Source organism: Pleurodeles waltl, chromosome 3_1 (genome assembly GCF_031143425.1).
Source record: "Pleurodeles waltl isolate 20211129_DDA chromosome 3_1, aPleWal1.hap1.20221129, whole genome shotgun sequence".
NCBI lineage: Eukaryota > Metazoa > Chordata > Amphibia > Caudata > Salamandridae > Pleurodeles > Pleurodeles waltl.
Window position 1 is genome coordinate 384,239,831 of NC_090440.1, and position 25,308 is coordinate 384,265,138.

General features: G+C 47.4%; 1 protein-coding gene across 4 annotated transcripts in view; it reads left to right on the forward strand.

Annotated features, from left to right (window-relative positions):
- EFL1 (elongation factor like GTPase 1) overlaps positions 1–25,308 on the forward strand; it is a 770,553-nt gene that overhangs the window by 176,753 nt on the left and 568,492 nt on the right. For all 4 annotated transcript variants that reach the window (XM_069222577.1, XM_069222575.1, XM_069222574.1 and 1 more), the window contains exon 12: positions 1,789–1,888. In XM_069222577.1, the coding sequence (XP_069078678.1) occupies positions 1,789–1,888 (100 nt within the window). The remainder of the gene's footprint in view (positions 1–1,788; positions 1,889–25,308) is intronic.

The following is a 25,308-nucleotide window of genomic DNA, read 5'->3' on the forward strand; positions in this document are numbered from 1 at the left end:
AAGGTTTATATGATAAATGTATATGTTTTAAGATAGAGGGAGAAGGTAAACACAAGAGCTTTAGTTAAATGCTGGGCCACTGGAATTATACGGCAGGAAAAGACTAAATTATGGGGCGGGGTTGACCAATTTATGTGGCAAGAAAAGTTAAGTTAGGAATTTACAATGCCACTAGTTCTAACTGAAGAAAATGCGAGACCTATTGCACTGCAAATGCTTGTTTGTGGACCCTTAATGGACTGTTGTTTAAAAGGCCTCAGTGTCCAAGCAAGTTTGAATATTGTTTTAATTTAGGCCTGCAGACTGTGTGCGATTCCAGGTTCATTGATGTCTTGCACTAACAATCCAACTCCTTCTGTAATTTCACTCTTTCAAGCCCAAAGGAAACAAAAAGTAAACAGTATTTTACCTAAGCTACTAAACGCGTTTACACCAAAACAAGTTCTACTTTCATCTTTCATGATAAGTTTGGCCGTAATTCCTTTCAGCTGTTTCTTCTGCACCAAAGAATCCTATGAGAATTAAAATGGGGCTTGTCCCTTTTTAGGGTCGAGCCTGCGTTACATGCGCTCGTGCATGCGTATCGCAGTGAGACGCTTTTGTATTAAGAAAAGGGCTTGGAGCCCTGTCAACTTCACGTCAGTGTTTTTTATTGGTTCGTGGGCTTGCCTAATAAAATCTGCTTGCTTTCATTAGTAGAAGGCAAGCATAAGTCATGCCTTTTCCGGTGGCTAGCCCTCCTCGAGCGCAGCGATCAAGTACAGAAAACATGCGAGGCTCGCTGTTTTCCATCGGGCTCGTGGACTTATTTTTCTCTAATTTACGAGCGCGATCTCGCTTGGCAGAAGTCGAGCGCTTTACATAGTTAATTTCATTTTTTCGGGTTGTGTACATAAATGCACTTTTGCCCGATAGGTGAAAAGTCGGGTTAGGAGTTTACAACGCGATCAGCTCTAACATGAGCAAAAGCGAGACCCGTTGCATTGTAAATGCTTGTTGTTTTTGTCCCCACCGCTCTTTCTTTGCTCCCTGCTTGACGGTTCTGCACAAGATTTGCCATGCCAATACCAAATCGGATGAGCATTTTATTTGAAAAGTAAGTGTAGAGTTGTCAAATGCAACCAAGGTTACTATGAAAACCCAAAAAATGCCTTTTCGGTCGAACGTGATCTAATCATAACTATACAAGCTATATTGCCGCCTTTGTAGCACATATATATGTAATGTCTATTCATCCACCAGCCTGGTGTAGGGTTTGTGGACATTGATTTGAGTTTTCTTGATTTTGAAATATTTAGTAAGATAAATGTTTGGACTTGTTTATGGTCAGTTATTAGAATCATGGCTAAGGGGAAAACCTGTAAATCTTTATATTAATTCCTGATAAATACATGTGGGTTGTTTGGTTTTCAAATGTAAGTTTAAGTCATTTTATACTTTATACTTCAGAGTTTCACATGTTGATGATTATAATGCTATAGCACACTATAAATTACTTGAACACTCGTTGTTCAAAATACATCGACAGTTTTTACTCGCTGAGTACATTTATTTGAAAACATCAGGTTTTATTTCTACCTACAAAGAAGTAATTATTCAAAAAAATTGCAACTTCACCGTATAAATGAGAACTTTACTATATAAAAAACTGCTGCAGAAACCTGTGTCCTTAGCTTTTACTGAATAATATTGAAATGTTTTTGTAAAATAAATTGCCTAGCATTTATATCATACATTCCACCTTGTATTGAAAATCTAAAATAATGTATAATTAATTTGATTTGTTAGCTTTTCTGAATTGCAAGAGTGAAGATACAGCTCCTGTCATCATCTTTGTTTCCAAAATGTTTCCTGTTGATGCCAAGGCGTTGCCTAAAAACAAGCAAAGGTAATCAACTATATTTTAATGAGTATAGACTTCAGTAATGTATAAAAAAAAATCACGAAGTCATTGTGTTTTAGCTTTCATTGTGAAAACCAAAGCCTGAATACACTGGTTAGGTTCGTGTCCATTTGTATCTTTAAAGCTTTTCACAAAGCAATTTCAAGCTCACTTTTCATTTCAAGAAAGTTGTCTGTAGGACATCTACCTAAAACCTCAATTAACTGTCCGAACCTGAAATGCTAATTTCTTGAAAATTCCCGAATAGATTTCTACATACCAGATTTATTTATGTATTGAGGAGCAAGGGATCCTGTGAATTAAAATGGGAACTTTTGGACCCTCCTAACCCCCCTAACCGACTCGCCTGTTTTTGGTTCCCATATCTGCACAAAACTTGCCACAAGGAACAGCTTTGTCGCACAGTGCCAAAGTTATTAGGAAAACAAAAAAAATCCTTTTCAGTGGAAACTGTGACTTTACCATAACTACGTGTGTTATATATTACGTACGGTACATATACATTAGCCAGCGGGTTATTAGCAAATCCATACTTTTGTGACTACACTTCCTATATACTGTCATTCTTTGATGTATATGCACAAAGGTCAACATATTATGCGTACGTTAAACATGTAAACATGATAATGGTCTGCCACATTTTGTGTAGATATGTGATAACCACCAAAAGTATTAACATATCAAACATGTTTTGCCCCCCTTTAAAATGCTCCCCCAGATTGAGCTGCACAAGACTTGACATAACAGCAGAAAATTAAACATGTGAAAGGTTTGTTAAACATTATGCAAGATATTAGTTAACAAACACATTTTTCCTCCAGCCCCCCAAATGAACCAGCATGCATTTGAAAATATTGAAAAGAGTGAGCTGGCATGCTAAATATCGGACTGATTTAGTGCAAATTCAGCAAAGGCACTAAAGTTACAACCAGACCAATATAAATACTACATATACAGCCTCCTTAGGCCTCTAATGCCTATGAGTTATGATTAGTTCATAGCTTTCATTGAAAAGGCATTTTTTGATTTGTTAATAAGGCTCCGTTTGACAAATTTATGCAAAACTTTACAATAAACATTCAATCTATTTTGGGCTTGGCATTGTAAGCTTTGTGTAGTTTTGTCAAGTGGTAGCCCAAAAAAGTAGGGATGGAGGGTAATAATGTGACATTTCTCAATTTAACTCTCTTAGAATTCTTCACTCTCCAATATCAAAGAACTTTTCGTTAAGGAATTATTTTGAACTTGCCATTGATGTTGCATTAATACATTTAGTGTTCTTTAATTAATCAGCTAATGTCTTGGGCTCTGTTTTACCGATCTGCATAGTACTTCTTGGATGCTTAACATACTCTTATTATTTTCTGTTTCATGTACATCTCTGGAGGGGTTGGGGTGCACTTAATGAGATGGTGAAGATGTAGGAAGTTGGCTCTGTATGTACTATTTCAAAGTAAGAAATAGCATGCACAGAGTCCAAGGGTTCCCCTTAGAGGTAAGATAGTGGCAAAAAGAGATAATTCTAATGCTCTATTTTGTGGTAGTGTGGTCGAGCAGTAGGCGTATCAGAGGGTAGTGTTAAGCATTTGTTGTACACACACAGGCAATAAATGAGGAACACACACTCAAAGACAATTCCAGGCCAATAGGTTTTTGTATAGAAAAATATATTTTCTTAGTTTATTTTAAGAACCACAGGTTCAAGATTTACAATCAATACTTCAAATGAAAGGTACTTCACTTGGGTATCATAGGAACTTTGAATCAGCAAATTAGCATGTACAGTTTTGGCAAAAATGGCAATAAGCTATTTTAAAACTAGACAGTGGACTTTTCAACAGTTCCTGGGGGAGGTAAGTATTTGTTAGTTTTGCAGGTAAGTAAACCACCTACAGGGTTCAAAGTTGAGTCCAAGGTAGCCCACCGTTGGGGGTTCAGGGCAACCCCAAAGTTACCACACCAGCAGCTAAAGGCCGGTCAGGTGCAGAGGTCAAAGTGGTGCCCAAAACGCATAGGTTTCAATGGAGAAGGGGGTGCCCCGGTTCCAGTCTGCCAGCAGGTAGGTACCCGCAACTTCGGAGGGCAGACAGGGGGGGTTTTATAGGGCACCGGGGGGGACACAAATCAGCACAAAAAGTACACCCTCAGCGGCACGGGGGCGGCCGGGTGCAGAGTGCAAACAGGCGTCTGGTTTGCAGTGGAGTTCAATGGGAGACCCAGGGTTCTCTTCAACGAAGCAGGCAAGCAAGGGGGGGGCTCCTCGGGGTAGCCACCACCTGGGCAAGGGAGAGGGCCACCTGGGGGTCGCTTCTGCACTGGAGGTCGGATCCTTCAGGTCCTGGGGGCTGCGGGTGCAGTGTCTTTACCAGGCGTTGGGTTCTTGGTAGCAGGCAGTCGCGGTCAGGGGGAGCCTCTGGATTCTCTCTGCAGGCGTCGCTGGGGGGTGCACAGGGGGGTTAACTCTGGCTACTCACAGGGTCGCAGTCGCCGGGGAGTCCTCCCTGTAGTGTTGTTTCTCCGCAGGTCGAGCCGGGGGTGTCGGGTGCAGAGTGGAAAGTCTCACGCTTCCGGCGGGAAACGTGCAGTCCTTTAAAAGTTGTTTCTTTGTTGCAAAGTTGTTTCTTCTTTGGAGCAGAGCCGCTGTCCTGTGGAGTTCTTGGTCCATTTAGATGCAGGGTAGTCCTCTGAGGCTTCAGAGGTCGCTGGACCCTGGGGAACTCATTGCTGTTGCAGTTTTTCTTGAAGGGGGGAGACAGGCCGGTAGGGCTGGGGCCAAAGCAGTTGGTGTCTCCGTCTTCTCTGCAGGGCTTTCAGGTCAGCAGTCCTTCTTCGTCTTAGGTTGCAGGAGTCTATCTTCCTAGGTTCTGGGGGCCCCTAAATACTCAATTTAGGGGTGTTTTTAGGTCTGGGGGGTTAGTAGCCAATGGCTACTAGCCCTGAGGGTGGCTACACCCTCTTTGTGTCTCCTCCCTGAGGGGAGGGGGGTACATCCCTAATCCTATTGGGGGAATCCTCCATCTGCAAGATGGAGGATTTCTAAAAGTCAGAGTCACCTCAGCTCAGGACACCTTAGGGGCTGTCCTGACTGGCCAGTGACTCCTCCTTGTTTTTCTCATTATCTCCTCCGTCCTTGCCACCAAAAGTGGGGCCGTGGCCGGAGGGGGCGGGCATCTCCACTAGCTGGAGTGCCCTGGGGCGCTGTAACAAAGGGGGTGAGCCTTTGAGGCTCACCACCAGGTGTTACAGTTCCTGTAGGGGGAGGTGAGAAGCACCTCCACCCAGTACAGGCTTTGTTACTAGCCACAGAGTGACAAAGGCACTCTCCCCATGTGGCCAGCAACATATCTGGTGTGTGGCAGGCTGCTAAAACTAGTCAGCCCACACTGGAAGTCGGGTATGTTTTCAGGGGGCATCTCTAAGATGCCCTCTGGGGTGTATTTCACAATAAAATGTACACTGGCATCAGTGTGCATTTATTGTGCTGAGAAGTTTGATACCAAACTTCCCAGTTTTCAGTGTAGCCATTATGGTGCTGTGGAGTTCGTGTTTGACAGACTCCCAGACCATATACTCTTATGGCTACCCTGCACTTACAATGTCTAAGGTTTTGCTTAGACACTGTAAGGGCATTGTGCTCAATCACCTATGCCCTCACCTATGGTATAGTGCACCCTGCCTTAGGGCTGTAAGGCCTGCTAGAGGGGTCACTTACCTATGCCATAGGCAGTGTGAGGTTGGCATGGCACCCTGAGGGGAGTGCCATGTCGACTTAGTCATTTTCTCCCCACTAGCACACACAAGCTGGCAAGCAGTGTGTCTGTGCTGAGTGAGGGGTCCCCAGGGTGGCATAAGACATGCTGCAGCCCTTAGAGACCTTCCCTGGCATCAGGGCCCTTGGTACCAGGGGTACCAGTTACAAGGGACTTACCTGGATGCCAGGGTGTGCCAATTGTGGAAACAAAGGTACAGTTTTAGGGAAAGAACACTGGTGCTGGGGCCTGGTTAGCAGGCCTCCGCACACTTTCAAATCATAACTTGGCATCAGCAAAGGCAAAAAGTCAGGGGGTAAACATGCCAAGGAGGCATTTCCTTACAGAAGAAAATAGCATTTCTCATTTTAACTCCTACGGGAATCTTTGCTACAAAAAATGGTGAGGAGATATAAATCATACTTGGTATGGAAATATAACTTTTTCAGGGATGTCCCTTTGATTGGTTTGGTGTTCAAATGTTTTTGGGAAATTAATGCCACAAAATTTGTTTGTGAGCCTGAAGAGTTTAAAGGTTAGAGATATCACTGCTGTTAGTTTACAAATAGTCTTTGAACCACGGTTTACTTATTGTTCACAGACCTTAATTAATAAAATTAAAGACCTCCACCTCACCCCATTTTTGGATGAGTGAGCGGGAGGGGGCCTTTTGCTCCCGTCCTCCATTCCGGGTCTGCTGTTGGAAGCTTGGGTTCTAGTACCAGAAGCTGTGATTGGATGGCCATAACAGAAAATGTTATGTTGCAGCCACTACTACGAGACACAGGACTCAGTCCCTGTGTTGTACAAACAATTGAGAAAAGCCAAAGTAGTACAGGGAGTGTATTGCTTGACCCACTGGCATATGTACACGGTTTCTGAAAGAACCATCCTTTTGCTTAAAAAACAACAACAAAAAACTAAAGAAGCAATCATTTTGTTGCAGGGTTTACTTAACCTGAGCCATGGTTCACAAACTCCCAAGCAAGACATTGAGGTACACAAACCCTGACCATGGGTCTGCAGACACCAAGCAAAGGCTCTTGGTCTGTTTCTCGGTTTCACTATGTTTGTGAGTTCTATGAGAACACAGGAAGCCAATAGTGGACCATGACACATCAAGGTTAAGCAAACCAAAAATGAAAACAAAAATAAATAATAAATAGTAACAAAAAATAAATAAAAGGGGCAAGCGCCTGCTCGGCTGCCATGTTAAGTTGTGTAGAGGAACTATTGCAAGCCCCAGAGGCTAGCACTTTTGGGTGTGTGCATTGGGGGTTGGCCGCATCCTGCCAGTTGGCAGGCCCTCTTACCAGTCCGTGCTGTGCACTTAAGTTTTCCCCCTTTAACTTTGCCCCCATTGTTGCATCTTGTTGAACCCAGAAGTCCTTGCACTGGGCATAACTTGTTGCGGGTCTGCCATTGAGAACATAGTGTTTCGAGACGGGGCTGTGTCGTGTAATGACCTCATAGAGGTGTGGTGTATCCTAGTTTGTTTTAATGGGATAACAGGAGTTAGCTTAGCCTTTTGGCTTGCAGGCTCGGTCCCCCCTCACCTAGTGACTTTTAACCTACTTAGCTTGTTCTGTCTAAGTCCATTTATTTAATTAATTCTTCTAAGATAGCTGCCTTGTTTATAGTTAGGCCCTTTTGTTTGGAGTTATGTTATCAGTGTCACTGCACTAAGGCGTCAACTCATGCAACAAAGACAAACAAACTGTAGGTGCTCACATTAGAAATTACTGTTCCAAGCTTGTAGTGTTATCTATTGTTTTGGAACAACCTACGTCAGGGGTCCAAGTAGATCTGTATAAATACATCACACTATAGACAGATAATCAGAGTGATTTCGACCAGATACGATCGCTGCTAACGATGCTGCACGTCTCCTTGATGCTGACCCAGACTTCGTGTTCCTCCGAAGTCTGAGCTTGAGACCTCATTCAAGGTAACCAGGGTTGGGTGCTCCTTCCAGGGATATGGCATTGGCAGATTAGGTTTAACATGCCCAGCTCTCCTCTAGGTAGAAGGTTAGACCTATCATGATAGGGTACTAGGACATACTACATACTTAGTCTTTCCATGTTAACGCAGCATGGTGAGGGTCTTCATCATTATGACTCTCGTCTTTACAATTCTATTTCTTGCACTGTTCATTATCTTAATCATTGCAGCCGATGCGATTTACCGCATTGTATTAAATAAAAGCTATTGAAACATTATTGCATCTTCGTCATTGCCTGTGTTTGGTTGAGACATGCTCTATCTGTGAGAAAGGGGTAATCTCTGTTTATCCACGAGACTCCCTGAGATGTCATACTTCTGAATCCATGTGTAAATGCTGCCACAAATCACCTTTAACTGTTTGGGATGTTGGTGAGGTACTGCTAGTGAGCCGGAAGGGTTGGGACTACAGTTGCAACTTGTTGTAGGATAGGCATAGTCACCTACAAATATAAGTACTGTCCTTGGACCAGCAGTCTTGCCCAGAGCAAGAGTCCAAACTACGACATGGCGCCACCAACGACGGTGTTTAGGCACTAATTTACGGGTAACCCGATTATCACTGTCTCACAAAACGACAGGTACCCTAAGTACCATTATACAGAGGCGTCCGTGGTCTTTGGGAAATCCTCCTCAGCTGAACAGGGAACACCTGATTAGGCTGTAGGTTGATCGAGCTCAAACTCATAAAAAGGAATAGACTCCCCACTTGGTGTTCCAACGCTAGAAGAAAACAAAATGTCTTCTCTCTTTCCTCTTTTTAAATATGGACATAGACATTCCAGAAAATGCTAGACAAGCATTAACATTACATCTAGTAGTGCATGGCTTAAGAGAAGAGGGTGGGGGATGTCACTTTCATAGTAGAAGCTAATGAAGCTTACGAAACAGAAATGTTCTATGCCTGGGTCACCTTCCCTGAGGAAGATGCCAGGCCACTCACATTTCACACATATAGAATTGCTAATATACCTCAAAGGTACCAAGCATACCAGTATCACAAAATACCGCTCACCTATCAAGAGCATCAGAACTGGTTTGAAGGCACCCTACCACATGTTATACAACGAGTGAAATTAGGTCCTTTAAGTAATGACGGACCAACATGGCCTATGTTTGCCACATACACACCCCACCCAGATATACAAAATATGCCAGTAGTAGATCTGCAAAACCTATATAATGAAATTGTAACATTTTATAGAAGGCTTGTCCAGTTCGTAATTCAGACTTTGAACACAACACCAACGCGTCCAGCACCACCAGCACCTGCTAGATACCAATTGACTACCGGGAATAATCCACAAACAGTACATACTAGTATGGGTAAAGTACCCACAGAATGGGAGAAAATACCTTATTGGATAGTCCAGAAAACAAATCAGCTGAAAGCTGTGTTTCCCCATACGGGACCACAGGAGAAACATAGAATTCTAAAAATGTGCTTGCCCTTTGGGATGGTTCCCTCGTGGCCAACTGTGCCTCGTGGGGTACAGTCTTCGCTGCAATATATACTACCACACATGGTACCTCGATACTTGCCAATTTACCGGAAGTGTTAAAACAAATTCAGAATGAGCATGTGTAAGGAAATGCCTCCTTGGCATGGTTACCCCCTAACTTTTTGCCTTTGCTGATGCTAAGTTATGATTTAAAAGTGTGCTGGGACCCTGCTAACCAGGCCCAGCACCAGTGTTCTTTCCCTAAACTGTACCTTTGTCTCCACAATTGGCACCACCGTGGCACTCCGGTAAGTCCCTTGTAACTGGTACCCCTGGTACCAAGGGCCCTGATGCCAGAGAAGGTCTCTAAGGGCTGCAGCATGTCTTATGCCACCCTGGGGACCCCTCACTCAGCCCATGCACACTGCCTCTCAGCTTGTGTGTGCTGGTGGGGAGAAAATGACTAAGTCGACATGGCACTCCCCTCAGACTGCTATGCCAATCTCACACTGACTGTGGCGTAGGTAAGTCACCCCTCTAGCAGGCCTTACAGCCCTAAGGCAGGTTGCACTATACCACAGGTGAGGGCATATGTGCATGAGCACTATGCCCCTACAGTTTCTAAGCAAAACCTTAGACATTGTAAGTGCAGGGTAGCCATAAGAGTATATGGTCTGGGAGTTTGTCAAACACTAACTCCACAGTTCCATAATGGCTACACTGAAAACTGGAAAGTTTGGTATCAAACGTCTCAGCACAATAAATGCACACTGATGCCAGTGTGCAATTTATTGTAACATACACCCAGAGGGCATCTTAGAGATGCCCCCTGAATACCTACCCGACTTCTAGTGTAGGCTGACCAGTTTCTGCCAGCCTGCCACACACCAGACATGTTGCTGGCCACATGCGGGGAGAGTGCCTTTGTCACTCTGTGGCCAGGAACAAAGCCTGTACTGGGTGGAGGTACTTCTCACCTCCCCCTGCAGGAACTGTAACACCTGGCGGTGAGCCTCAAAGGCTCACCCCTTTTGTTACAGCGCCCCAGGACATCCCAGCTAGTGGAGATGCCCACCCCTCCGGCCACTGCCCCCACTTTTGGCGGCAAGGCTGGAGGAGATATTGAGAAAAACAAGGAGGAGTCACCCACCAGTCAGGACAGCCCCTAAGGTGTCCTGAGCTGAGGTGACCCCTGCCTTGAGAAATCCTCCATCTTGAGTTTGGAGGATTCCCCCAATAGGATTAGGGATGTGCCCTCCTCCCCACAGGGAGGAGGCACAAAGAAGGTATAGCCACCCTCATGGACAGTAGCCATTGGCTACTGCCCTCCCAGACCTAAACACACCCTTAAATTAAGTATTTAGTGGCTCCCCAGGTCTCAGGAAATCAGATTCCTGCAACCTGAAGAAACAAGAAGGACTGCTGACCTTCAAGCCTGCAGAGAAGGAGGAAGACGACAACTGCTTTGGCCCAGCCCTACCGGCCTGTCTCCAACTTCGAAAACCTGCTCCAGCGACGCAGCCGACAGGGACCAGCGACCTCTGAAGCCTCAGTGAACTGCCCTGGACTAAAGGACCAAGAAACTCCCGTCAACAGCAGTCCTGTTCAAAACCAGCTACTTCTTTTCAACAAAGAAGCAACTTTCAAAGACTTCACATTTCCCGCCGGAAGCGTGAGACTTCACACTCTGCACCCGGCGGCCCCGGCTCGAGATCCAGAGAACAAACACCACAGGGAGGACTCCCCGGCGACTGCGAGCCCGTGAGTAACCCGAGACGACCCCTCCCCCCTGAGTCCCCACAGCGACGCCTGCAGAGAGAATCCAGAGGCTCCCCCTGACCGCGACTGCCTGTAACAAGGGACCTGATGCCTGGAACCAACACTGCACTGCAGCCCCCAGGACCTGAAGGAACCGAACTTCAACGCAGGGGTGACCCCCAGAAGACCCTCTGCCTAGCCCAGGTGGTGCCTGTCCCGAGAAGCCCCCCCTGTGCCTCCCTGCACTGCTAGAGTGACCCCCGGGTCCCTCCATTGTTGTCTATCTGAAACCCGACACCTGCTTTGCACACTGCACCCGGCCGCCCCTGTGCCTCTGAGGGTGTGTTTTGTGTGCCTACTTGTGTCCCCCCCAGTGCTCTACAAAGCCCCCCTGGTCTGCCCCCCCCGAGGACGCAGGTACTTACCTACTGGCAAACTGGAACCGGAGCACCCCTGTTCTCCATAGGTGCCTATGTGTTTTGGGCACCTCTTTCACCTCTGCACCTCACCGGCCCTGAGCTGCTGGTGTGGTAACTTTGGGGTTTCCTTGAACCCCCAAAGGTGGGCTGCCTATGCCCCAGGACTGAGACATGTAAGTGTTTTACTTGCCTCCCCCAGGAACTGTTGATTTTTGCACTGTGTCCACTTTGAAAATAGCTTATTGCCATTTTTACAAAGACTGTACATGATATTGCTTTTATTCAAAGTTCCTAAAGTATCTAAGTGAAGTACCTTACATTTAAAGTGTTTACTGTAAATCTTGAACCTGTGGTTCTTAAAATAAACTATGAAAAGATATTTTTCTATATAAACTATAAACCTATTGGCCTGGAATAAGTCTTTGAGTGTGTGTTCCTCATTTATTGCCTGTGTGTTTACAACAAATGCTTAACACTACCCTCTGATAAGCCTACTGCTCGACCACACTACCACAAAATACAGCATTAGAATTATCTACTTTTACCACTATCTTACCTCTAAGGGGAACTGGACTCTGTGCACACTATTTCTTACTTTGAAATAGTACATACAAAGCCAACTTCCTACAAACTGTCACTGGTCTCCTTTGAGAAATCCGCTGTTTTCCGGACCTCGTATCCCTCAGTGCTCGGGCCGCTAGGAGGAGTTGGCGGGTCTGCGTATGTCATAGGAGGCAGGCAATGATCGGGCAGGGCCTAGAAGCTTCATCCTGTTGTTTTGGGCCCAGTCTGTGCGCTCTCCGAAACTCCAAGAGGGGGTCGAAGGTCAGGTCGGTTAGCTTGGGAAGGACCGTTTTTAGGAAGGATTGAGTGTCTGTTCCCTCACTGCTTTCCGGGAATCCGAAAAAGTGGACATTGTCCCTTCGAGTCCTGTCTTCCAGGTCTATCAGCTTACTGCGGAGGTACAGAAGTTCTTGATCCCTGTCTTGGGTAGTGATGAGGTGACCTTCCATAGTCGACATGCGTTGCTCCAGTCCTGTCACTCGCGACTGGAAGCCCGCAGTGTCCAAGCGCATGGATTTTGTCTCCGATGTTATAGCATTGTTCATTCCCTCTAGTCTACGACCTACTGCCAAAATCTCCTGTAGAATTTGTTCTATGGTTGCTTCCTGTGCCGGGTTGACCATGGTGTGGGGTTGAGTGGGTGGGTGCGGTCCTGTGGCGGAGGGTGGAGGTCGCGAATGTTGGAGGGCTTCAGAAAAAAGTAGTTGTCTTGCTGGCTTGCCTGGGTGTTTGCCTGTCGTCTTGCCACCGGGCATCGCAGAGCTCATAGCATGGACAGAGCCCACAGGTCTGTGGTCCCGGGAGCCTCTCCACTAATGTTGTCTTGTGGTACAGGATCGACGTGGAGCCGATAGGAGGGTGAGGATAGAAAGGAGGGGGGCAGTCCTCGTGCCCCTCTCAGCAATGAGTCCTACGCTGACTATGGTCCGAAAATGTCCAGAGCGATGATAGCGCTCAGTGGGAGGTCAGGTTATTTCCTTGCAGGTTGAGTGTTTATATTGGTATAATGGTGTTGAGTGCACAGAGTCTCCAGTGTCCCGGCAATGCCGTTGGTTCCCTGGGTAGGGCAGGGATCCCAATCGCTAGATGACTATGGGAACGGTGTGGATGGGGGGGTCACAAATTGCGGGTTGCCTCCCCGAGTGGAGTCACTCCTCGTACAGCAGTATGTGTCCCAGCTGATCTGTGCCCGATCTTCCCCGTGGCAGTCTTTCTGTGCAGGGGAAAGTCAGGATACCCCTAGTAAGGGCAGCAGCAAGGAGGGCATCCGCTGCTGGGGATGACACAGGGAGTAAGACCAGTCGGGGCACTGTGAAGTGACGAAGGGAATATCCGATACTCGTTTTCGGATGTGTCACCGTCCCTTCTTCAAGTATGCGCAGGGGTGTTGTTCCAGGACCCCAGGGAGCTTAGGAGGAGGAGGGGATTGAAGAGGATCCTCCACCAACCTCCCTGGCAGACCTGTGGTGTTGTCAGTATGCTGTCTGCGGCAGCAATCACTTCATTGTGTGGGGGGGAGCCACAGTGTCCGAAAGGCAATTGGAGGACTCCACCTCTGTTGTCACACCAATTCGATGTCAGTGCGTTGGGGGGGTGGGGTGGAGGAAGGTGCCGAAATTGGCTCATTGTTGGAATCGCCTTAAGTTGTCGCCGTCCTTGGGTGCCACCTTGCTCCCGCAATTATACGTTTGGTGGTAGACCGCCTCGTCCCTCCGCTCCCCATGCGCCACGGGTCGCGCCACCCGTCCGTCACTCCGAATACACTGTTGCACTGCCCACCTCGCAGCTCTTCTGGGCTACAGTCGGGGGGCAGAGGCCCCCAGTCTCTGTGGGACTCCTGCCCTCGATCAGGGCTCGATTAAGGGGGAGAGGAGGGGCGAGGGGGGGAAGGGCACCAAGACCTGCTCACCTCCAAAGCCGTCCCCCGCCGCCTCCTCCTAGCAGCCCCCATCTGCCCTCGCGGCCTCTCACCGCTGCCACAGCAGTCCGCAGCTCAGCGCTGAGTAGTAGGCCGCGTCTTTGCTCTCAGTCGTGGCTCACCGTCTCCCCGGCACCAGGGGCCTCTCTCCTCGCCCGGCGCTCCAACAGTGCTATCGCACAGCCCCTCTTGATGTTAGAGGGGGTGCTCAGCCCTCGTGGCACCCCCACACCTGATCAGGGCCCGCCACTTTGCGGAGCTCCTCTATCAGGCAGCCATCTATGTTCGTGGCCAGACCACGGTGAGGATGCATCTTATGCCATGGTGGTGCATAGCGCAGCTGAGGTCTTGGACCTAGACTTGCCTAGGGTGCCAGTCAGGACTAATCTCCTGACAGAGGTGCTTCAGCCGGGGGGGTTGCTACATCAGAGCCGATCTTACCATTCAATGAAGCCCTCACAGATGTCCTTCTGGGAACGTGGTCCAAACCCAGAACAGGGGCTCCTGTGAATAGGGCAATCGGCTGCCGCCATAGACCTGCTCCAAATGACTCTAGTTTCCTTACACAAAACCCTACCTCAGAAAGCTTGGTGGTCCAAGCTTCCACTTCCTGTGGTGCCTTTCCTTCCGCCCCTCTGGATAGGTAATCCAAGAGTTTGGACTAACTTGGAAATAAGTTGTTTTCTTCCTCCAGCCTCGCATTGAGGTCAGTAAACACCTCTTGCCTGTTGGGCAGTTTTCACCATATTTTATGGGGTACGGTGACACAGGTGCTGCCCCAGGTCCCGTAGGACGTACAGGACACTCTCACCCAGGCTGTCAAGGATGGGAGAGATGCAACCAAGTTTACCATCAGGTGTGGCTTGGACACAACCGACTCGCTGAGCAGGGCGATTTCTTCAACAGTGGCCCTCCGTCGCCACTCCTGGCTACGTTCTACTGGCTTTTCGTAGGATGTCCAGTCGAGTTTGACGGACATGCCTTTTGATGGCTCTCGCCTTTTTGGTGAAAAGGCAGACTCTGCGCTTGAGAGGTTCAAGGATTCTCGAGCTACTGCCAGATCCTTGGGCCTCTCAGTGCCGGCTCGTCAGCAGTCTATCTTTCGTCCCTTTCGAGGCTTCAAAAGGGGCGCGGTACCACGCCAGCCACAGGTTAACCACTGTCCTCTGGCTTCACCAAATCCCATGCGAGGACGAGGTTGTGGTACCGTCAGACCCAGAGGGTCTGGCCAGAGGTCGGCCACCACCCAGCCCCCCTCTTCCACAGCGCCCAAGCCCTCCTAGTATGGTTCTGCAAGACCATGTCTGTCTAGTTGGAGGGAGGATTCAATTTCATCTCCCTCACTAGTGGTCCATAACATCGTACAAATGGGTCTTGCAGATCATACAGAAGGGCTATTCCCTCCCCTTCCAGTCTTTCCCTCCCTCTATCCCTCCAGTAAAAGAACGGCTGATGGAGGATCATTTGATCTTACTCCGTGAGGAAGTTACAGCTCTCTTGGCCAAGGGAGCCATAGAAAGGGTCCGATGTCAGAAGTAGGCAGTGGTTGTTATTCCCGCTACTTTCTGATTCCAAAAACGAACAAGGGCCTTCGCACTATCCTGGATTTAAGGGACGCCAATCTCTTCCTCAAGAATGAGAAATTCAAGATGCTCAATCTTGCTCAGGTCTTGTCTGCCGTAGACCAAGGAGACTGGATGGTAGCATTGGACTTGCAAGATGCATATTTTCACATCTTCATTCTGCCCGCCCACAGGCGTTGCTTGCGGTTCAAGGTGGGCCACGAGCACTTTCAGTTTACCGTGCTCCCTTCGGTCTCACCAGTGCCCCTCAGATGTTCACCAAAGTGATGGCGGTGGTGGCAGCTCATCTGCACAGGAAAGGGATTTCAGTCTTCTTCTACCTCAACGACTGGCTGTTGAAGGCTCTGATGCCCCAAGCTTTCGTCACCCACCTTTAGACTAAGGCGGACCTCCTGCATTCGCTGGGTTTCACTATAAACGTGCCGAAGTCACACCTGACTCCCTCTCAGAAGCTCCCTTTCATAGGAGCTGTTCTGGACACAGTGCAGTTTCGGGTCTATCCTCCCGAGCAGCGAGTCCAGGATATTCCGGTTATGATACCAATATTTTGGCCTCTATCTTGGATTTCGGTGAGACAGACTCTAAGGCTGTTGGGACTCATGGCTTCCTGCATCATTTTAGTCAAACATGCCAGATGGCATATGAGGGCTCTGTAGTGGGACCTGAAGTTCCAATGGGCAAAGTATCAGGGAAATCTTACCGACATGCTTCAGATCTCTGAGGGAACTGCAAAGGAGTTGCTGTGGTGGTTAGTGAACTGCGATGGGGTCAAAGGCAGACTCCTCTCCCTTCCCCAGCCAGATCTTACAGTAGTGACAGATGCGTCACTCCTGGGATGGGGCGGCCATCTGGGAGAGGTGGAGATCAGGGGCCTCTGGTCTCCGGCGGAATCTGGGCTCCATATCAACTTATTGGAGCTCTGGGCGATCCGGATAGCATTAAAGGCATTTGCTTCTGTTGTGAAAGGGAAGATAGTGCAGGTGTTCACGGACAGCACTACCGCAATTTGGTACTGCAACAAGCAGGGCGGTGTGGGATCGTGGACCCCTTGTCAAGAGGCTCTACGTCTCTGGACATGGCTGGAACAGCAGGGCATAACCCTGGTGGTTCAACACCTGGCAGGTTCTCTGAACACCAGTGCGGACAAACTCAGCCGGCGATGCTTAGTGGATCACAAATGGTGTCTCCATTCGGAGGTGGCGCAAGGACTCTTTCAGCAGTGGGGAGAGCCTTGGTTAGATCTCTTTGCCTCCAAAGTGAGCGCGCAATGTCAGCAGTATTGCGCATTGGAGTTTCCAATGTGGCTATCGCTAGGTGACGCTTTTTGTCATGAGTGGAGCTCAGGGCTCCTGTATACCTTTTTCCCCATACCAGTTCTGCCCAGAGTTCTCAAGAAAATCAAGAATGACCGGGCCCAAGTAATCCTAGTGGCTCCGGATTGGGCATGAAGAGTCTGGTATCCAGAGCTTCTCAAAATGAGCATCAATCCTCCAATCAGATTGCCTCTTTGTGAGGATCTTCTGTCGCAGCAGCAGGGAAAGGTTCTCTACCCGAACCTGTCAACTCTGCGACTTCATGCGTGGAGATTAAGCAATGGCAGTTGATGGTTTTTGACCTCCCTCCTGAAGTCTGTAATGTCATTCTGGCAGCCAGGCGTCCCTCTACTAATACGGTTTACGCCTGCTGTTGGAAACATTTTGTGTTATATTGTTACAGAGAGGTCTATTGATCCTCTTTCTTCTTCTCTTTCTAATATCCTTCTTTTCATTCTGACACTCGCCCAGCAGGATTCCTCATTAGGGACTCTTAAGGGCTATTTTTCTGCCTTATCGGCTTTCCTTCACTTGCCTGATCAACAGTCTTTGTTTAGGTCTCCTGCTGTACAGAGATTCTTAAAAGGGCTTATTTCCACCTACGCCTTTTGTTAAGCCCTAGTGGGACCTTAATCTAATGCTTACTTTTGTAAAGTGTGCTCCTTTTGAGCCTCTGCATAATTGTCCTCTCTGGCTGCTCACTATCAAAACAGCCTTCTTCGTGGCGATCATATCTGCCAGGAGAGTGAGTGAGATGCATCAAAATGGCTGTATCTCACAATATATCCTGATAAAGTAGTCCTCAGAACTCGTGCCTCTTTCCTCCCCAAGGTGGTGACCCCATTCCATGTGGGTCAGAGCATCACCCTGCCCAGGATGCTTGTTTCCGTTCCAGGGAGGACCTGGCTTGGCAGTTCGGGCTGGACTGTTCCCATGAGGGAACAGGGTCAAGACTGATTTGCATATGGCTGGGTCCAAACTGGGGTGGCATGGTGAGCAAAAGAACGATGGATTAAACCCAGATCTGTGACTGGGGGTGAGTGTTTGCATTGTTCAGCACTCCATCCATCATCCTTTTGTGTCGCCAACTTCTTTGCTCCACCACATCCCTCTAAAGAAGAGAAGCGTCATCACTGTCTGGACCCAAAAAGAGCGTTGTTGTTCTACCTTGACCGTACAAAAGAGTTCCGGGGTGATGATGAACTCTTTGTGGGGTACGTTAAAGCAAAGAAGGGTCGGGCAGTCCAGAAACAAACCATTTCGCACGTTCTTTGTATTAGAATCTGCTACGTATTGGCTAAGAAGCAGCCTCCTGAGGGCTTGAGGGCTCACTCTACAAGGGAGAAAGCTGCTACCACGGTGTTAGCTCGAGGCGTGCCGGTTCTAGACATCTGCCAGGCGGCAACGTGGGCTTCCTTGCACACGTTCGCAAGACACTACTGACTGGATAGCCAGGTGAGAAGAGAGGGGCATTTTGCTTGCTTGGTCCTACACGACTTCCTTGTGTAAAGTATATCTTCGCAGCCCACCGCTGGGAGGTTATAGCTTGGGTATCTATTCTAAGGTAAGGAATCTGCAGCCAGAAGTCTCTATCAGATGAACAAGCTACTTACCTTCAGTATCGGATTATCTGGTAGAGACTCTATCTAGCTGCAGATTCCTTACACGCACCCAAGCCTCCCCGCTCTGCGGATATATATTATGTTTCCCCAGTGCATGTCTTTTTACTCAGACAATCAGAGAGAAAAAATGTGGTTCTTCCATGACTGAGCTTCTGGCGTGGAAAGTTGTGAAAAAGACCTGTCGTACGCGTGCCGGGGTGGTGCGTATATAGAAGGCGGTGACATCACAGACGTCTCCAACGACGCTGACGACCCACGCGGATCAGAACGATGCCACCCAACGGCACGCGCAGGGTACTGCTCAGCAGAAAAATTCCGGATTCGAAGCGGACACCACGGAATTCTAAGGTAAGGCATCTGCAGTTAGATAGTCTCTACCAGATTATCCGTTACCGAAGGTAAGTAACTTGTTCTTTAATGTGCAGTGGGGTAGGGGTAAGGTTAAAAACAGAAAGAGATGCATGGGCGATAAACTACTGATCCATCACATCTTACATCAGTGGTCTACATGTTTCAGCCACTTCTGCCCTGTTAGGTCAATTGGCTTTTGTCAATACAGGGAGTGCAGAATTATTAGGCAAATGAGTATTTTGACCACATCATCCTCTTTATGCATGTTGTCTGACTCCAAGCTGTATAGGCTCGAAAGCCTACTTCCAATTAAGCATATTAGGTGATGTGCATCTCTGTAATGAGAAGGGGTGTGGTCTAATGACATCAACACCCTATATCAGGAGTGCATAATTATTAGGCAACTTCCTTTCCTTTGGCAAAATGGGTCAAAAGAAGGACTTGACAGGCTCAGAAAAGTAAAAAATAGTGAGATATCTTGCAGAGGGATGCAGCACTCTTAAAATTGCAAAGCTTCTGAAGCGTGATCATCGAACAATCAAGCGTTTCATTCAAAATAGTCAACAGGGTCGCAAGAAGCGTGTGGAAAAACCAAGGCGCAAAATAACTGCCCATGAACTGAGAAAAGTCAAGCGTGCAGCTGCCACGATGCCACTTGCCACCAGTTTGGCCATATTTCAGAGCTGCAACATCACTGGAGTGCCCAAAAGCACAAGGTGTGCAATATTCAGAGACATGGCCAAGGTAAGAAAGGCTGAAAGATGACCACCACTGAACAAGACACACAAGCTGAAACGTCAAGACTGGGCCAAGAAATATCTCAAGACTGATTTTTCTAAGGTTTTATGGACTGATGAAATGAGAGTGAGTCTTGATGGGCCAGATGGATGGGCCCGTGGCTGGATTGGTAAAGGGCAGAGAGCTCCAGTCCGACTCAGACGACAGCAAGGTGGAGGTGGAGTACTGGTTTGGGCTGGTATCATCAAAGATGAGCTTGTGGGGCCTTTTCGGGTTGCGGATGGAGTCAAGCTCAACTCCCAGTCCTACTGCCAGTTCCTGGAAGACACCTTCTTCAAGCAGTGGTACAGGAAGAAGTCTGCATCCTTCAAGAAAAACATGATTTTCATGCAGGACAATGCTCCATCACACGCGTCCAAGTACTCCACAGCGTGGCTGGCAAGAAAGGGTTTAAAAGAAGGAAATCTAATGACATGGCCTCCTTGTTCACCTGATCTGAACCCCATTGAGAACCTGTGGTCCATCATCAAATGTGAGATTTACAAGGAAGGAAAACAGTACACCTCTCTGAACAGTGTCTGGGAGGCTGTGGTTGCTGCTGCACGCAATGTTGATGGTGAACAGATCAAAACACTGACAGAATCCATGGATGGCAGGCTTTTGAGTGTCCTTGCAAAGAAAGGTGGCTATATTGGTCACGGATTTGTTTTTGTTTTGTTTTTGAATGTCAGAAATGTATATTTGTGAATGTTGAGATGTTATATTGGTTTCACTGGTAATAATAAATAATTGAAATGGGTATATATTTTTTTTTGTTAAGTTGCCTAATAATTATGCACAGTAATAGTCACCTGCACACACAGATATCCCCCTAACATAGCTAAAACTAAAAACCATCTAAAAACTACTTCCAAAAATATTCAGCTTTGATATTAATGAGTTTTTTGGGTTCATTGAGAACATGGTTGTTGTTCAATAATAAAATTAATCCTCAAAAATACAACTTGCCTAATAATTCTGCACTCCCTGTACGTCGCTGAAACAGATCCCTTAATCAGGTATAAGGTGAATGCCCTTTAATTCTGTAAAACTATTGCATGAAGCCCATTCCCTCACAGTCCTCTAAGGATGTTCTCTGTGACCCATGTTCTTGGGGAGAAGAAAAATACAGTTGAGGAAATACAAATGTAAATGTAAATTCATAATTACACATATTATGTGTTAGCCGATGTACAGTCTACCTTTTGTGCACCATATTGATCCGAAATGTAATAATAATCACCAGTAGTGAAATGATCATGATACAATGTACGTGTCTCATAAACATTCATTTTGCAGAATAGAGACCACAACAGGAGGATGGGAGATTGTCATGCCCACAGTTTTGTGTTAGGGTGAAACCTTCCTGTTGTGAATGGTAACTTGATTCCCAGGGAATGCTATTCTAAAAATGTGGCTAAGGGAACAGTGTCACATAGTTTTGCCTTGATTAGGCCAAGGCACTGTTACTTAACAGTGTGATGGCCTTGATAAGTTATCAGCTGTCCGTTCTATGTGAACATAGATGAGGAAGCCTATCATTGAAAAGAGTGAGCACTGCTTTATTGTTATGCAGATTAAATGCTCAGAAAGTCTGGAAGTGCGATTATCAAGTTTTAAATACACTGTATGTACAGCACCATCCATAACTTAAAATGTGCTTAGCAGTGTTCCAGTGGATGCGGAAGGAGGCAGGCGGTCTTATTGTCATACATTTTTTTAAGTACCTGCCTAGCCTATGCTTCTAGGGTGTCCTCCCCGTCTAGCATATAGACTTATTTTGAGCAGCACAGGCTTTTTTAAGGTACCACAGCCCTGTAATTGGCCAAATTGCATCTCCTCTGTCAAACGCGAGGGGAGTCAGGTGTTGTATGGGAGCAAATTTATAATGATTGTTGAACAGCGACAGCAAAGTAAGTGTCTTGATTGAAGTAGAAATAGTGTTAAGACTCCCTATGCTCTGCTCAAGACCCTTCGGTTGAGAAAACATTAGAATTGTGTTCTATTTGAGAACTGCATACCAAATCTTATCTTTAGTTTCTGGACTGTTCAAAGGCAACAAACCTGAATTGTTGTCGGGAATCCATACTTTGTCAACATGAGTGATAAAACCTATCGTTAAAAGAGTTATCACAACTTCAATGTTACTCAGTCTGATCTTAAGGAAAGCCTGAAAGTGAGATTATCAAACTAGGGATATATGTGTTGGGGCTATTCTGTGCACAAAGCATAATGCATACATTAACATGGGCTTAGCAGTGCCCCATAGGGTGCGGAAGGAGGCGGGCAGTTTTATTGTTACACACTGCAGGGTTTTAAAAGAGCATGTATCACACAGTGCAGAACAAAGTTTGTCTGTTGGCAGGTGGGATTTTGCTGTCCCCAAGGCTCCCGCATTTACTTTGTCAAAGTCCCTGCCCAGTGTCTCCTTCTAGCGTGTCCTCCCTGTCCTGCATATTATTGTATAATGAGCAACACTGGGATTTAAGTGCTGCCACAGGCCTCCATTGGCCGATACACACCTCCTCCATCCGGCACGAGGGCATTAGGTGTTGTGTGGGACTAAGGAGCTAGACACAACCACCAGGAGTTGCTAGACTCAGTCTATTAGTTACACTCCCAAGCTTTACAAAATGTTGTGTAGCCCAAAAACAGTGGGTCATGCCGCCCTCAACCTGATGCTAAGTGGCAGTGGCTGTTTAAAGACTGTGGGCGCATGGACATGCAGTTGGTGCACTTAAGTCATGCCTAAGGCAATCCCATTGTGGAATCCTCATTTCTATGCGCTACATTTTTTTAATATAGTTGTGTTCCCTGCTGCTCAGCCAATGGGACTGTGAGGTAATAGAATGCTGCTGTGTGCATGGTTTGAGTGAGTGTCAGTGGAAATGCATAGGCTGAGAAGCAAGTATGCTGCTCCTGGTGGGGCTTTTCTGCTACCTTCATAACATCTTCTACCTGTAATCTGAGACTCCTACCTTGTGAATGAATCTTATCATGTTTCACCTATACTACTGTTTACCCTGCATCTTCATTTACCACAATGGAGACGAGCGGAAAAAGTATTTAGCATGAAGAGTACAGCGCTACTGCAGGAACAGGAGAGGAGACTAAAACTGAAGATTATCTGAAACTATACAAGATACTTAATACTAAAACTGAACTTATACTAGTGCAACCTAAGGGGATTGAAACGCCCGAAAGGCCCCACCTGTGTCTTTAACAGCTGTCAGCCTGCAGTCATGCTTCTTTTTCATCAGTTTCCTCCAGAGCCTTCGGACAGCTTTATCAAAGCAGGAGATGGACAGCCTTTCAGGCAACCTGAAGTCTACTCATGTTAGAAGTGTGTGACTGCTTGCCTGATTGGACCCATTTCTACTGAATACTATATTTACACTTATGGGTTGGCATCCACCAAAGAATTGACCTTCTGAACTTAATTTGAACACATTTCAGTCCCGAAGCCATATGCAGTGTTGCTGATGAGTCATCCAGCAGTGTTTCCAGTCAGTTTCTTAAAGACTTTACTTTTATTCATTCTGGATGAGTGCTGAACCTTTGGCAAGTGAGCGGCTGACCTGTTTTACCAGTGCCTGTCCTCACTCATCAGACTCCTACTTTGTTTACTTCGTCTCTTGCTGTGCTGCGCTTATCAACAGTAATAAAGGACTTCAGTACCTCCATAACATACCACTGAAAGTGAAGTAGGACTGTTTTCTCCAGCATTCACAACAAAGGTGTAGGAAGTTGGCTTTGTATATACTATTTCAAAGTAAGAAATAGTGTGCACAGAGTGCAAGGGTTCCCCTTAGGGGTAAGATAGTGGCAAAAGTAGATAATTCTAATGCTCTATTTTGTGGTAGTGTGGTCGAGCAGTAGGCTTATCAGAGGGTAGTGTTAAGCATTTGTTGTACACACACAGACAATAAATGAGGAACACACACTCAAAGACTTACTCCAGGTTCAAGGTTTACAGTTAATACTTTAAATGTAAGGTACTTCACTTAGATACTTTAGGAACTTTGAATAAAATCAATATCATGTACAGTCTTTGTAAAAATGGCAATAAGCTATTTTCAAAGTGGACACAGTGCAAAAACCAACAGTTCCTGGGGGAGGTAAGTAAAGGTTAGTTTTGAAGGTAAGTAAAACACACTTACAAGTCTCAAGTTTGGGGCATAGGCAGCCCACCGTTGGGGGTTCAAGGCAACCCCAAAGTTACCACACCAGCAGCTCAGGGCCGATCAGGTGCAGAGGTCAAAGAGGTGCCCAATACACAAAGGCACCTATGGGGAACAGGGGTGCTCCGGTTCCAGTCTGCCAGCAGGTAAGTACTTGCGCCCTCGGGGGCAGACCAGGGGGTTTTTGTAGAGCACCGCGGGGGGACACAAAAAAGCTCACAAAGTACACCCTCAGCGGCACAGGGGCGGCCGGGTGCAGTGAGCAAAGCAGGCGTCTGGTTTTAGATTGAAAACAATGGAGGGATCCGGGGGTCACTCTAGCGTTGCAGGCAGGCACAGGGGGCGCTTCTCTGGACAGCCACCACCTCGGCTAAGCAGAGGGTCGCCTGGGGGTCGCTCTTGCACTGAAGTTCGGTTCCTTCAGGTCCTGGGGGCTGCTGGTGCAGTGTGGGTTCTAGGCGTCGGGTCCCTTGTTACAGGCAGTCACGTTCAGGGGAAGCCTCTGGATTCTCTCTGCAGGCGTCGCTGTGGGTGCTGAGGGGGGTCGTCTCTGGTTACTCACGGGCTCGCAGTCGCCGGGGAGTCCTCCCTGAGGTATTGGTTTTCTGCATGTTGAGCCCGGACCGTCGGGTGCAGAGTGTGAAGTCTTACGCTTCAGGCGGGAAACGTGAAGTCTTTGGAAGTTGCTTCTTTGTTGCAAAGAAGTTGCAGGTTTTGAACAGGGCCGCTGTTCACGGGAGTTTCTTGGTCCTGTAGTCCAGGGCAGTCCTCTGAGGCTTCAGAGGTCGCTGGTCCCTGTCGGATGTGTCGCTGGAGCAGGTTTTCGAAGTTGGAGAGAGGCCGGTAGGGCTGGGGCCAAATCACTTGTCGTCTTCCTCCTTCTCTGCAGGCTTGTAGGTCAGCAGTCCTTCTTCTTTTTTCAGGTTGCAGGAATCTGATTTCCTGGGATCTGGGGAGCCCCTAAATACTGAATTTAGGGGTGTGTTTAGGTCTGGTCCTTGAGGGTGGCTACACCCTCTTTGTGCCTCCTCCCTGTGGGGAGGGTGGCACATCCCTAATCCTATTGGGGGAATCCTCCAAACTCAAGATGGAGGATTTCTCAAGGCAGGGGTCACCTCAGCTGAGGACACCTTAGGGGCTGTCCTGACTGGTGGGTGACTCCTCCTTGTTTTTCTCATTATCTCCTCCAGCCTTGCTGCCAAAAGTGGGGGCAGTGGCCGGAGGGGCGGGCATCTCCACTAGCTGGGATGCCCTGGGGCGCTGTAACAAAAGGAGTGAGCCTTTGAGGCTCACCGCCAGGTGTTACAGTTCCTTCAGGGGGAGGTGAGAAGCACCTCCACCCCGTACAGGCTTTGTTCCTGGCCACAGAGTGACAAAGGCACTCTCCCCATGTGGCCAGGAACTTGTCTGGTGTGTGGCAGGCTGGCAGGAACTGGTCAGCCTACACTAGAAGACGGGTATGTTTTCAGGGGGCATCTCTAAAATGCCCTATGGGTGTATTTTACAATAAATTGCACACTGGCATCAGTGTGCATTTATTGTGCTGAGAAGTTTGATACCAAACTTGCCAGTTTTCAGTGTAGCCATTATGGAACTGTGGAGTTTGTGTTTGACAAACTCCCAGATCACATATACTCTTATGGCTACCCTGCACTTATAATGTCTAAGGTTTTGCTTAGACACTGAAGGGGCATAGTGCTCATGCACATATGCCCTTGCCTGTG